General features: G+C 39.2%; 1 protein-coding gene across 1 annotated transcript in view; it reads left to right on the forward strand.

Annotated features, from left to right (window-relative positions):
* adamtsl4 (ADAMTS-like 4) overlaps positions 1–13,971 on the forward strand; it is an 83,816-nt gene that overhangs the window by 52,069 nt on the left and 17,776 nt on the right. The window contains exons 6-8 of the mRNA XM_033981039.2: positions 7,782–7,921; positions 9,679–9,883; positions 10,649–10,833. Coding sequence (XP_033836930.1) covers positions 7,782–7,921; positions 9,679–9,883; positions 10,649–10,833 — 530 coding nt within the window. The remainder of the gene's footprint in view (positions 1–7,781; positions 7,922–9,678; positions 9,884–10,648; positions 10,834–13,971) is intronic.

A 13,971-nucleotide genomic window follows, 5' to 3' on the forward strand; every position in this document is an offset into this window, starting at 1 on the left:
TGTCCCCATAGGTAAATTTGTCCTTTGCATTTGACCTATACTTCAATCCTGCAAGTAGCCCTGTCACGATAACACATTTTGAAGTACGATATATTGCTGGAGTAAATATAGACGATAAACGATATTATTGCAACAAAACATAAAGCAGAATTATCCCCAAAAATATATTCTAAATGGTAAATATAGCGCTTTTTCCACATTCAAGGCACTTATTGAACCGCCAACCCTCGGATCTATGTACAAACACTCTACCAACTGAGCTACTGTCGCTCCAATGTACAAAATCGTCCAAAAAATATGAAATGCAATACGTAAATCAAAATGTGACACTTAAGTAAGTTTGTTTGTGTCTATAATGAGTCATATAAGTTCATAATCCGACTTTCTACAGCTCAAATCTCATCGTGGTACAGAAAATTAGCCAAATATTTCCAGCTGGTACAAACATACAAACACCCCATGACAAATACTGACCCCAAAATTGATTGTTCCATTTGTCATGTGTTGAGCGATAAGTTAATAGGCCTAATGATAAACTCCCACAGTGCAGCGTCCAGGGACCCATCCCCAGATCTTGAACTAGGCTTGTTCAGGACAACCTTAACGGGAGGATTTTTACCTATTCTCCATGTTTTCTGTGGTATATAGCACATTTGCGAGAGACGGCTATAATACTGTCTGAATATTGAGTAAATATAAAATAAGCAATACACTGGTCCCTCGTTTATCGCGGGGGTCACGTTCTAAAAATAACCCGCAATAGGCAAAACTCACGAAGTCGTCAGCTTTATTTTTTATAATTATTCTATATGTTTTTGGCTGTAAAACCCCTCACCACACACTTTATACACTTTTCTCACACAGGCGTTAACATTTTCTCACATTTCTCTCTTGTTTAAACACTCTCAAAGTTCAAACCTTCATAGGCGCCTTTGTCAGTGCAGAACGTTTCATCGACATTGTGGGTTTTGTTGGGGAGAAACCAAATTGCAAATGTACAGCACTTCAGAATCACACTGCAAACGAACGTTTATGTAAATTTGTCTGAACACATTCTGTACTGTACAGGAGACACGGCACAGAGGAGACTGATGGACAATGGTCTACAGTCCAACAGCCAATCAGGACGCAGAACACAATGCACGATCATACACTGTAAAAAAAATCAGTGAAACAGCGAGACCACGAAAGGGAGGGACAACTGTATACTGATTTTTTGAACTGCTGCACTTTGGAAACCAGGGAAGACTCAGTGATCATAATATTGTGGTGTAATACTATAATATATACTACAATACTTAGACTGTTACAACTCATCACATTCCATATTGATTGGTTGATTAACAGCTTTTAATTGTATTTGTATTTTAGGGCAGCATTTCTACTTTATCATCCTCATATTACAAAAAATATCAAACCATGAGATTTGCAAGCATCTTTAATGTTTTAATGTCAAATAAACTAATAAAGAAAGAAAGAATATTATGACATTATTGGTCTCTTAGCAACAGGCCTAAAGTGACATTGACAGATATTATTCGCATTCATTCACAAAGACAGTTTAGATTTGCCAGTTCACCTAATCCATGCATGTTTGTGGATAATGGAAGGAAGTCGGAGCACTCGGAAAATCCAAGGAATGACATAGAAGAATGACTCCACCCATAGAAACAAAATAATATGAGAAGGAGCACAGAGGGGTAGAAGCATTGTGTGTGTGCAAACTTAACCAAAACATGCCACATTTGGATCTTTAGATAGGAGATTATAGTCAGTTTTTGCTCATAATTCAACTACTTTTTTCCGTCTACTTGTAAAACCCCATTGTGCATTGAAAACTTTGTCACTCTATAAATTCCTTAGGGCAAACACAGTAAAAATAAAGCTCCCACCTGACTGGAAAACTTTCTTTAAAACAGTTTAGTCGTGGTTTTGAGTGCACCTCGGGCTTCTTCAGGCACAGAAACCAGGGTCAGGAATTTGACCTTTTCCTTTTGTTGTGGAGAATTTGAGATGAATCCTTAACTTTGCATGACGCTGGAGTTTAGTCTTTCAAAATGATTTAGAACCGAGTTGACAAATCATGAAAAACTGTCTAATTGGGAATTTTCTAACACGTTTTGTAAATATATTTGAGATTTGGAGTTTTAAAATGTGAGATTCAGTTTGCAGTGCACACATCCAGGAGCATTAACATTTGAGAGAAGACTGAAATTTGAACTCCGTAACTAACACGACAATCACACGCATTTCAGGAAGCGTTTGTAGAGGGCTAACTCAGGGTTGTCAAGTTATTAAATCAGGCATATTCTGCAAAATAGACTTTTCAGAGCTTTTAACCATGTTTTAGTTGATTCCTCTTCTCATTTCCCCTCTCCAGGTTGTATTTGGAGTGATTCGTGCGTGTTTGAGCAATCTTTAATCACATTTTCAAGACGCCATATTGCAGATGAATCCCCAATTTCACCGCTACCAGCATACGCCCACTGTGACGTACTTACTTCGTTCTCCAATTTTATTTTCTTAACCGGATTTGGCAGCGTTTTTGTACAAATGAAAAAAAATCCACCACTTGCTAGCATGATCCACAACTGTCCACAGGGGGCGCCAACAGTTGTACGGCTCTTTGTTGTGATGGTTTTTACGGTAACCTTAGCTCCCATTGGGCACTGCAGTTTTTTAACAAGGAAGTCAGCGGATTTGTTTCTTTATTAAGTTGTTTTAGTTGAATATTGCGATTTAAAATGTGAAAATTATAACATAATAATCCACGGATGTCAGAGATTAGAACTATAGAGCAGACACAAGTACAGTAGGTTTTCTTTAAGAGACTGGATTTTGTTTTATTGAGATTATGTTATTAAAATATTAGTCTTTGTAACTTGCTAATTCTGTTCCTTGAAATTACAATTTAAATCCAGTTGCCATTAACTGTATTATATGTTCTGGTGTTTTTACTTGTGTGTTACGTGTTCATAGATATGTAATTGCTTTTCCTAGAATGTTCCACACTATGACTTTACACTTATTTATCTTCATGGAGACGCAGCAGGCAACACCACCAGGCCAGGTTACAGGGCAGATCTGTGGAGAGTGAACCCAACAGTATGCATGCAGGTTTTCAGGGTATTTTTGAGCGATAAAAACACCTGTGATTAAATAAATACCCAATAGATATACATTTAATACTGTATTGTGGAACATTTCAGGTAAAGCAGTAACTCCATATAGTTCCATGAAGACAAGTAGGTGACAAAAGAACCCAGACATGTTATATAATTTAGCTTTAACCTTGCAGTTCTACTTTTTACTGCGCTAAAACACTTCAATTTCTATGGGTTAAATCACTCAAATACAGTATAAACATAGGCTGTATATATAAATGGACATAGCTAACCTGCTAGTTGGCTCCAATTCACTTTGTATCGCTCAGTAACTGCTGTCAGACTCGTCATTTTGGTCTTAAAATGTTCGTATTAACTCACTCTACATATTCCGGGTGTTTTTAATTGGCTATTTTGTCCATAAATCAAGATGTGAACATTAATAACAGACAAATCAGGCACCTTCTTTCCTCGATTTTGCTCCCATTAGCGTTAGCAACCGATTTGATTGATAGCGTTGCTCAGCAGGAAGCGTCATTACCCTCAACAGCCTCGCTCCACATTGGCTCTTTGGTTGCTATGATACTGAGTCAGAATCCCAAATATCGAACTTGGCTCCAAATTCACCCCTGTAACTGCTCTAGCCTCGATGAGCTTCATTTGACTCTGGGTGACGTCACACTCCCTCAGTCCACTTCTTCATACTGTCTACGGGTATAACGTTCCCATTTCCCATGCATCCTTGAAATCAAAATCGAAGACCTTGGCGCTGAGTTGCCATTTCAGAATCAGAACTTGTCCTTTTAACCCCTGAACTCCCAGTGACAGCGGACCCTCCCCTCCATCTGCAGCTTAATCTACGACCTCTTTCACACAAGCTCCAATGATCTCATGCCATCATCTGATACTCAACCCCAATGCCCCGAGCTTTTAACCCCGTGTCGAACCAGGCCTGGACTTCAAAGTAGCGTAACCACTCTCCAACTACCCCGCTCATTTATCTGACTATTTCCTTCTTTGTTTAAGTTTAGGCTAATTGCAGTTATAGAAGGGTGACGGAGAGTCTGCGGGTGTCCCACTTAACCTTTCTCACACTTTGGCTCATTATAAACAACTGCAAATATTCATCAAAGTGAAATCTCTTAATAATGCGTGTGTTAAATGTGTAATTGATGCTGAATTGTGTTTTTTTTTTAGGGGTTTAACTATTTCACAAATGCAGGTCAAGTTATAAAATTCTACATCACTGTTTAAAGATTAAGTATTACATTTCTATTGTGTATTAATTGTCTACCTGAAAGTGCTACGTTCACCGAAAACAAAAAAAGACTTGTTTAGTAAGTTTAATTTTTGTTTTTGACTTCTCCCCTTCTTTTGCTCCCTGCACTAAGTCACTCCTCGTTCAGAGCACCTTCACATTTCAATGGTTTTTCATTTTACTAATGAAACGACTGCACCTCGTCTCAGGTTTGTGAAGTTGCAGTTCTTTATTTTGTGTCCTGCTTTTGTATATTTTTGTAAATTTGCTGTACGGGAGCGTGGGTGATGTAGGCTTGTGGGCGGAGCTTTGGACAGGATTGCATTGCTAGCTGTAAGGAGGGTTTGAATAAAGGCCCAGGAGAGATCACTAGATTACTCAAACATGCATCTAACATCGTTTTTGATGAGGGAACAATCTTATAACATAGCAGAAAGCTCCAAAAAGTAGATTTTTGGCAATACCTCCTCTTTAAATACATACCTTTTATTACATTCTATATATTTATTCTGTTTAAAGGCGTAATAAGTAACTAGAACTGTGGAACATTTCAGGCAAAACAACATCTTCATGGAGTAAAGAGTGAAGTTTGGACCGTGCACCTAAAAAAAAAAATGTTTTAATGTGTGTTTACCTGGATAATCCTACTCAGGCACAAACTCTATACTGAAAGTCACCTCCTCTTTTCTCTAGATCAAGCTACATTATCATTACCGTTGTGAGATAGGGCCAACGTTTTGTAGTTTTGGCAATTTCTTATGTATACTTTTGTAGCTGTGGGCGCAATGGCAAAAATATGAATCACATTTTTGTTTCTTGTTTTGAACGATCTCAAATTTCAATCTGGTTTCAGTTTGTCTTATTAAAACACAGTACAAATTGCTGTCCATGCTAATTTCCTCAAAATAAATAATACATGCTTCTAATCATTGCCATTCAACACAAAAAATAGTCAGATTTTCTTCTTCCAAAGCTTGAACTCTGCTCCAAACCACTCACTTTAACTTGACAGAGGTTTGGCTGTGTAGCTCTCAATTAAAATCCCCAAGCTGATGATTAATATTAAAAATGACTAAGTCTCCATCTCTATTAAATTTGCATCCGTTTTTACGCCCTGGCTCTACACCCTTCTTTACTCATAGTTTATCCAAGTTTCATGCTAGACTTCTGCATAGCACTTTTTACCTCTGTTATATAACCTATTACTTATTCTCTCCTCGTCCTCCTCCACAATCTTTTCATTTCCTTTCCTCCTTTAAACTCTCTTTTTTCCATCTTTGGTTCCTCTTTCCACGTTCCCTCGCTCCCGCAGTGAGCCACGCCGGTGCCGTCATAAATCGTATCCTCCCTCGTGTCTCACATTTACACCTCTTTTTGGGGAGCGTATCTCTCGGGATGGCGCAGCTGTGCACTCGAGTGAAAAATATGAAAGAGTATCTCATCGGCGCAGTTTGGTCTGACAGCGGCGATACGTCTAGCCTCGGTTTCCTGCCCACATGGAAAGACGTTCAGCGCAGACTTCACAGACTTATGACAGATCTATATATGGACCAATCAGAAAGCCGCGCCCCTGCGTCAGATGGTTTATGTCCGTGTGATGTCGTAAGACTCTAGGGGCTAAAACGGCAGAGGAGCACAGGTCAGATTTCTATATGTCGTCGTATCTGTGTAATTAAAATGTCGATCAACATGGCGTCACCTTCAACAGCCTTGCTCTGGATTGGCTCTTTGGTTGCTATGATACTCGTGGTCATTTGGTCGCAGCCGGACGCTATGGGTGACGTCACACTTGTTTAGTCCACTTCTTTATACAGTCTACGGGTGGGACATATTGATCTAAGTTGTTATAGTTCCATATTTCCATCAGTTAACGAAGCCTATGGGCCAGGAACGCTTAGAAGAAAATCTATTTTAGGAAAGGTTTTGAAACATGCCCGTAAATGTCTCGGTTGAGGTTCAGATATTACACAAAACATTTTATTCCAGTTAGTTTATGTTCATGTGATGTCATAAGACTCTATGGTAGGGGTGTCCAAACTTTTCTTACTAAGGGCCACATATAAAAACACAGACAAAGCTGAGGGCCGATTGAGGGCCATAGACTGGTCGCGAATACAGTGAATACTTCAAATCTGCGTTATTTTTTCACGTTAGACTGAACCACTAGACCTTTATTCACGCTTACATCCTCAGTGGGACACATTAAATATTTGATATGGGCTTGTTAGAGTAGATTTTCAGAAATGTACAGTAAAATGTACTGTTTAAGGTAATATGGGCCAATTCACCTGGAAGCTTGAGGGCCAAGAAAAATTGATCTGAGGGCCGCATTTGGTCCCCGGGCCACAGTTTGGGCATGACTGCTCTATGGGCTAAAATGGCAGTGGAGCGCAGGGCAGATTTCTATAGTTTAAATGCCAAAAGGAAGATGTCGTTGATTTTGGTTTGTATCTCTGTAATAACTGAGTCTATGAACATGAAAGAAAATTGGCACAAAGTCCAACGTCGTCTCTGTCGGCGCAAATGGGCAAAGGTGAAGTACTTTTTCACTAGCTGCAAAAAGCGGTGGTGTTGATTGTAGTCACTAAAAAGAGCTTTAAGTCACACATTTTACATACAGTGACTGCGTGGGCCTAAACCCAGAGTTCTTCACCTTTGATTAGTTGTAATTTTAGGTGAGATTAGGCATGGAAACACATTTTGAAGTGTTGCTGAAATAAATATAGACGATAATATTGAAACCTAAACTGTAAAACAGAATTATCCCCAAAGAAGTATTCTAAATGTATTATATTGTTAAAAAATATGACAAACGCATGAGTAAAATGCCCCATGCTGTCTGATCTGAAGCAAAGCAGTGTTGAGCTACATAGTACTGGGATAGGATGAGAATATTAGGAGCGACAAGACACTTCACCCACCTTGTTTAGTGTGAATGTGGTATGTGAGTAAGTGATTGGTGGTGGTGGGAGGGGAAATGGTGCAGACTGGCAACCTCACTTCTGTCAGTCTATCCCAGGGCAGCTGTGGGACTAAAATCTGTTTACTCACGTAGGTCATGGGGACTTGCTTCAAATATGGGGACAAAAATCAGCTCCCCATCACATAGATCCTTTATTATTTGATCGACAGCAGGCTTTAAAGTTCAGATATGGGGTAAAATTGGTAAAGATTAGGGTTTAAGTTAAGATTAGGCAAGTAGTAGCTCGGGTTAAAGTAAGGATCCATCTCCAGGAAATGGCAAAGCAAGTTTATTTCTTCAGCACAATTTGTACACAAAGTAATTCAAAGGGCTTTACAGAATAAGAAAGACATTAAAATCACAAGACAACAAATCAAAACATAAATAAATCCAATGCAATTCAATGTAATCTCCCAAGAAGCATGGAATTCCAACATGTGCGTCTTTTGTTTTGCAGTTGGTCGGGATAAGCAGTGTGAGCTGACCTGCAGACCGTCCGGGTACCGCTTCTACGTGCGACAGGCCGAGAGAGTCCGGGATGGCACGTCCTGCTTCAACTCCAGTGCCAACGACGTGTGCGTGGAGGGCCAGTGTTTGGTGAGCGCACTCTTCTTGCGTGTGTGTCAAATGCCCCATTGATGTGTTAAAGATGCCCCTGTCTCGCCAGCCTTTGAAAACACCACACTGCAAAAACATGAGTGGAGTTTAACTGGCTTGATTTCTGAGTATCTTTGTTTAGACTAGTACAGATTTAAATATTTAGGTTTTTAGACATGTTCAAGAAGAGGTGGGACCATAGACTTATATTTAAATGGGAATAGCTAACCCGCTAGCCGTGGCGTTACAAACAGGAAGTGAGCATGGGTGCGTCGTCCGTCTCTGCTGCTCTCAGGCTCGTCATTTTGGTCTTAAAATTTCCGTATAACCCGCTCTACGTGATTTCGATGTTCTAATTTAGCTATTTTGTCCGTAAATCAAGATATGAACATTAATAACAGAAAAATCAGGCGCCTTCTTGTCTCGTGGTCACTCCCACTAGCGTTAGCAACAGGTTTGATTAACACTGTTGCTAAACGCCTGACCCCTGCCATACCAGCAGTGCGGGCGGGAAGGGGCATTACCTTAAACAGCCCCGGTCCGGATTTTCTCTTTGATTGACGTCACACTCACTTAGTTCACTTCGTAAAGCTGTCTATGGGTGACATATTTTGACTAAAATGTCCAGCTGAGTGGTTGTTATACGTCCATACTTCCATCAGTTAACGAAGCCTATGGGCCAGGAAAACTTTTAAAGAAATCTATTTTAAGAAATGTGTTAAAACCTGCCCGTAAATGTCTTGGTTGAGGTTCAGATATTACACAAAACGTTTTATTCAGTTAAATCTTTTGCCAAAAGAACTTGAAAAATACGCATTCATACTGTGAGGTCGCCTCTCCATAAAGCTATCTCCATGGTGATAGATAAGTTTAATGCCATTCTGTGGATCATTTCAGTTTAAGCAATAACATCCCCATGGAGACAAGCAGGTGGCGGACCCTCTACCAGACAGAAAGTTACATCTTTTAGGGGGAAAGTTATTCATACAAAATCCAGATGTTTTAACTCAATAAATCTAAGCTAGTCAAACAGGATAAATATTTAGAATTACACTCTTTTCGGGCCATGTTGATAGCATTTATTTTTGCAGTGCAGTTTTTGAGTTCAGCTTGGCATCATTACTCAGACTGTCTCCTGTCCCGGGCCTCTGTATTGTCTGGGTTCCACTTTGTCTCATTTGCACATGCTTTCACTCTCATGTGCCCTCCTGAAGATTTGGCAGCTCACTGATTTACTCACGAACCAGTGAAATAAACACTGGCACTGGATTTGAAATGTCAACAGTGAGTGAAAATGTCTGCTTTTTTACTGCCTCTCCTTCCAAGGTCACCATTCTTCTATTGTTTTTATTCTCAACTTTTACCAGTTGTAAGTCGTCTTGTCAGGATCGATAGATTCACCGGGAATTCTGCTGAACGAGGGTGCGTTATGGAAAATCAACTGTTGGAGCTTTCTACCATGTTATAACATTGTTCCTTCATCAAAAACATGCCTGAAGAGCCTGACGAGCTGGCGAATTTAGCATTTTCAAAACAATAAAAGCTAACAGGGCATGTTAGCAAATGTTGTGTGTTAGCAATCTGTCCAACCAGGAAATAAAATTGTAAACTTTGCCAAAACAAACAAAAACTATATTAATACAAGTTTGAATGTAAGTATGTTAACTATGTTTTAATGAAATGAGTCTCCCGGTGTAACCCTCATGCACTTAACTCGTAACTCATTTTAACCAACTTTTTGTGTCCCTTTATCCCAGTCGGAGGGGTGCGACGGAATCCTGGGCTCCGGATCTGTGATTGACAAGTGCGGTGTTTGCGGCGGGCGGGATTTGTCTTGTCGGAAAGTGACCGGCAGCTTCCATAACGCCACCGTTCCTCTCGGATACCACAAAATCCTGGACATTCCATCTGGGGCCACTTTTATCAACATCACAGAGAGGCGCGCAAGTCCCAACTACCTGGGTATGTCAGAACACTCATAAACACCTATCAAACTGTAATATGAATTTTATATTTATGTTATTTATATCAGTGTCTCTTCTGTAAAAGCTTTTTGTCACAGATGAAATGAAAACAATTATATAATTGCAAGTTTGATTAGAAAAAAAGAAACTATGGAATAATATCTGTTTCATTTGACAAACCTTTTCTTGTTCTACCTCATATTTTGCTTCATAAGACCCACCTGTCAAATCCAGACTTATCTTTATGGATTTTTTATACAGATTGACATCAGTCTGGTCCCCTCTGTTGCATCTCAAGCCCGGTTAAACGTGGTTGTGTAATCAGATTTGTTTTTAAACGAAATGTGGACTTAACTTGGTCCATTACACAACGCTTTCATTAACATTACAGAGAGACGTGCAAACTCTAACTACCTGAGTATGTTGGAACCAAACATATCATCAACTGCCTGTTCTTTTTGCATGTATTGGAGGATTTAGTTTCAAGTTGTGTGTGTTGGCCTAGAAAGTACGTTAAGTCCGTGGCCTCCTAGACTTCGCTCAGATAAAGGTTGTATTGTTAGACATCCATAAGAAACCAGTCAAGCGTGCATGACCGTGTGTGCTTTTCCAAGCTTCCAGCTTCTTGCTACACAGAATTTAGCATGTTTTTCTGTCAGTGAGTGCTTATGAGAGGGGTCCCCAAAAACCCAGACTAAACAAACTCCAAATAGGATTAATTTTGACCTCGTTTCTCTGACCTGTTTTCTTGTGATCTCTCCAGCCATGCGGAGTGGTACAGGTGCGTCGGTTGTGAATGGGCGGTGGGCTGTGGACCCTCCAGGAGAGTACAAAGCAGGGGGGACCACCTTCACCTACACCCGACCCAAAGCTCACGCTGAGGGGGAAGAAGAGCGAGGAGAGACCCTGACAGCGCCTGGACCCACCACCACTCAACTGCAACTCTATGTGAGTACTGTATATATGAAAAATATATATAAATACAAATCTGTGTGTTTATCATTATTATAAAACACAGTGTAACTCAATGATTCAAAATAATACAAGACAAAAGAAATCATATAAATAATTACATCTACATCTATTTACAAATAGTGTAATTTTCTCCTTGACCCTGGGATCTAGACTGAAGCTCTACATAGTACATAGACAGCGGATATTAGTCTGGTTGTTTATTGCAGTGAATCATGGGAAACTGACTCATAGACTCAGCTTATTGACTGAAATCCTAAGATTTATGGTCTTACCACTCCCTCCCTCCACCAAAGTTAGATTTGTTTATTTCAAAGATACACTGGAAATGAACAAGCTCATTGGTCAGCTGTCATTTAGAACAAAATCGAAACGGCCATGTCTATATTGATACGACTGACCCACGTGTTTCTCTGATTTGCTCATCCACCTGTCAGTCACGCCCATCTTAACTCTCGGATATGAGGCCCAGACTACACGTCTTTGTATACTATTCATGGGTTTCAGCTTCCTGTTTATACGTATGTGAAATTTTGAGGACTTTTGACCATTGAAAAGATATATTTTGTTTTGAATTGGTAACTGTTATGATAACGGTGCTAACTTTTCATCACTTTGGCACACATGCATAATAAAAACACAATTACAAATATACTTTTTGTTTCTTTTCTTGTTTTATAAATCAAATATAGAAAAGTAAATAAACACTTAAAGATATTTTTACTTAAATCTGTATGCAAAATTCTTCAAGTAAGGATTAGTGGGCCACATAGTCTGTAGAAACCTGTGGAAAACATTGTATATTATGAAAGAGCTTAACAAACATGTACATGCTTTATATTAAATTACTGATAAAATCACCGACACACACAGATGCGCCGGCATTTTAAATCTTTGTTACTTTCAATCAGGCCAGACGCCTCGTTTCCCTGCACACTGTCAAGATCTCACAGATACACTGCATTAACAGCGTTTTTTCAGTATTACGGCTGGATAAAGAGCAGACATAGTGAAGCTTGGTCTGGATAATATCAGCCTAATAATAACAACTCCATCCGAGGCAGGGGTTTTATTAAAGAACAGGAGTCATCCACCAGATTTAAGGCAAAGGGGGTAAAAATAACCAAGAATCACATGAGCTTTAAGTTGAGCAAACATGGGTCCCGAAATACGGCAGCTGGAAATGTGTGAGAGACGACAAAATATCAGCATTTAGAATATGGTATTTCTATATTAGATTTCATTTGACAGCACATATTTGTAGAATGATATGAAGTGAAACATAAGGATAAGTTAAAATTACACAGATACAGAATAATTGTATAGTATGTAAATAAATATATAGAAATGAAAATAAGTTTGCAGAATTGTAAGTCAAGGCCACTCAAATCAATATTGTTCCAGTATTACTCAGTGGTTTTGATTATCAGATCTAAACCAGATCTATCACAGAACTGAACTAGGTCTAAACTGCAACAAAATAGGTTCTGAATATGGACTAATTCACAAAAAAATTGGTTCTAAATTAAATACAACTGCAGCAGACTCCACTCATGTGCCATCGATTCATGTGTTTCAAAATATGGCAACAGCCTCCATCGCATTAACATCGCAAATAACAATTCAAATGTAAATGTTATATGTTTTGAATGGGAAATGTCATTGTAAAAACCTTAAAATCAGGAAGGAGTTATTTGTCTTAAACCACAGACTGTATAAAAAAGTGGACTAAGGGAGTCTGATGTCACCCAGCGTTCAGCTCTAGTCAAACAAAGGTCATCGAGAATAGAGCAGCTATAGAGGCGAATATGGAGGCAAGTTCCATATTTGGAATTCCGACCACGAGTATCATAGCAACCAAAGAGCCAATCCGGAGCCAGGCTGTTTCAGATAATGCCCCTTCCCGCTTGCATTGTTAGTTTAGCGCCGTTAATCAAACCTGCTGCTGACATTAGCAGGCGCCTCGAGGAAAGAAGACACCTGATTTGTCTGTTATTAATGTTCATATCTTGTATTACGGACACGATATTGAAATAAAAACACCAGGATCATATAGAGCGGGTTGATATGAACATTTTAAGACGTGACAGCAGCATTTACAGGGAGAAGGACGTTTTGTGATATAAAGTGAATTGGAGCCAGAGTCGATGGAGCCGGATGCACAGCCCATGAACACTTCCTATTTGGAACGCAGCGGCTAGCAGGTTAGCTATGTCCATTTATATATACAGTCCAACCCATGAATAGTGCCCATACCACACAATTTAAGAAGGACGGAGAAAGACTGGTCTAGATATTACTGGACTGTCTTGTTTTTATATTGTTACTAAGTGCAGCATTTTTAAACTGTTTGATATTTTTTGCAATGTTGTTTTCTTAAATTAAAATCAATGTTGTAAATTATTGTAAAATAGCGTCCCAGAATGCAGTTCCCACATGGCTGCTTATGTTTAGACGACCTTGCTTGCCTTAAGTCTCGTTAAATGGACTGAATGTTTCTGTGGCGAGAGGGAGGGACTCACTATAGGGGCTGTGCTTTAGTTTCCCCTGACCTTTGACCTCTGCGTGAAGGGAAATAGAGATTGTTTTGCGTGTGTGTGTCAATGTGCTCAAACTGGGGATTAGGCCTGTGGATCAGTGAGACTCGTGATATTTCAACTGTTTCACAACAAACAGTGGAATAAGAATCACGTCTGTAGTTTTTTGGACGATTAAGCAGTTGATGGCGTCTTAATAGATAAAAATGTGTATTCATCAATCATATTTAGACAGTGATAGGAAGAATACTTTGAAAATGTATTTAGTTACAGAATACTGAATAACTGCATTAAAATGCATTTAGTAAAGTATTCCATTGCATGGTCCAATCAGAGTACTGTATTCTAAATACTTGGAGTACTTTCACACAGGGTTGTTTTTAAATTATAGTGTAAAAACACAACATAAGATTAAAACTGTCACTGTTTGGGTATGTATTTATTTATTGCTGATCAGAGAAGGAAAAATCACACACAAACTCACCACGAGAGCTGTGTTTTTTTTTAATTTTTCTCAATAATTCTGTGCAGTTTGAAGCCTATATTGTGTGATTAAGTACCGCCATGTATTCCTTTG

This window comes from Periophthalmus magnuspinnatus, chromosome 16 (genome assembly GCF_009829125.3).
Source record: "Periophthalmus magnuspinnatus isolate fPerMag1 chromosome 16, fPerMag1.2.pri, whole genome shotgun sequence".
NCBI lineage: Eukaryota > Metazoa > Chordata > Actinopteri > Gobiiformes > Gobiidae > Periophthalmus > Periophthalmus magnuspinnatus.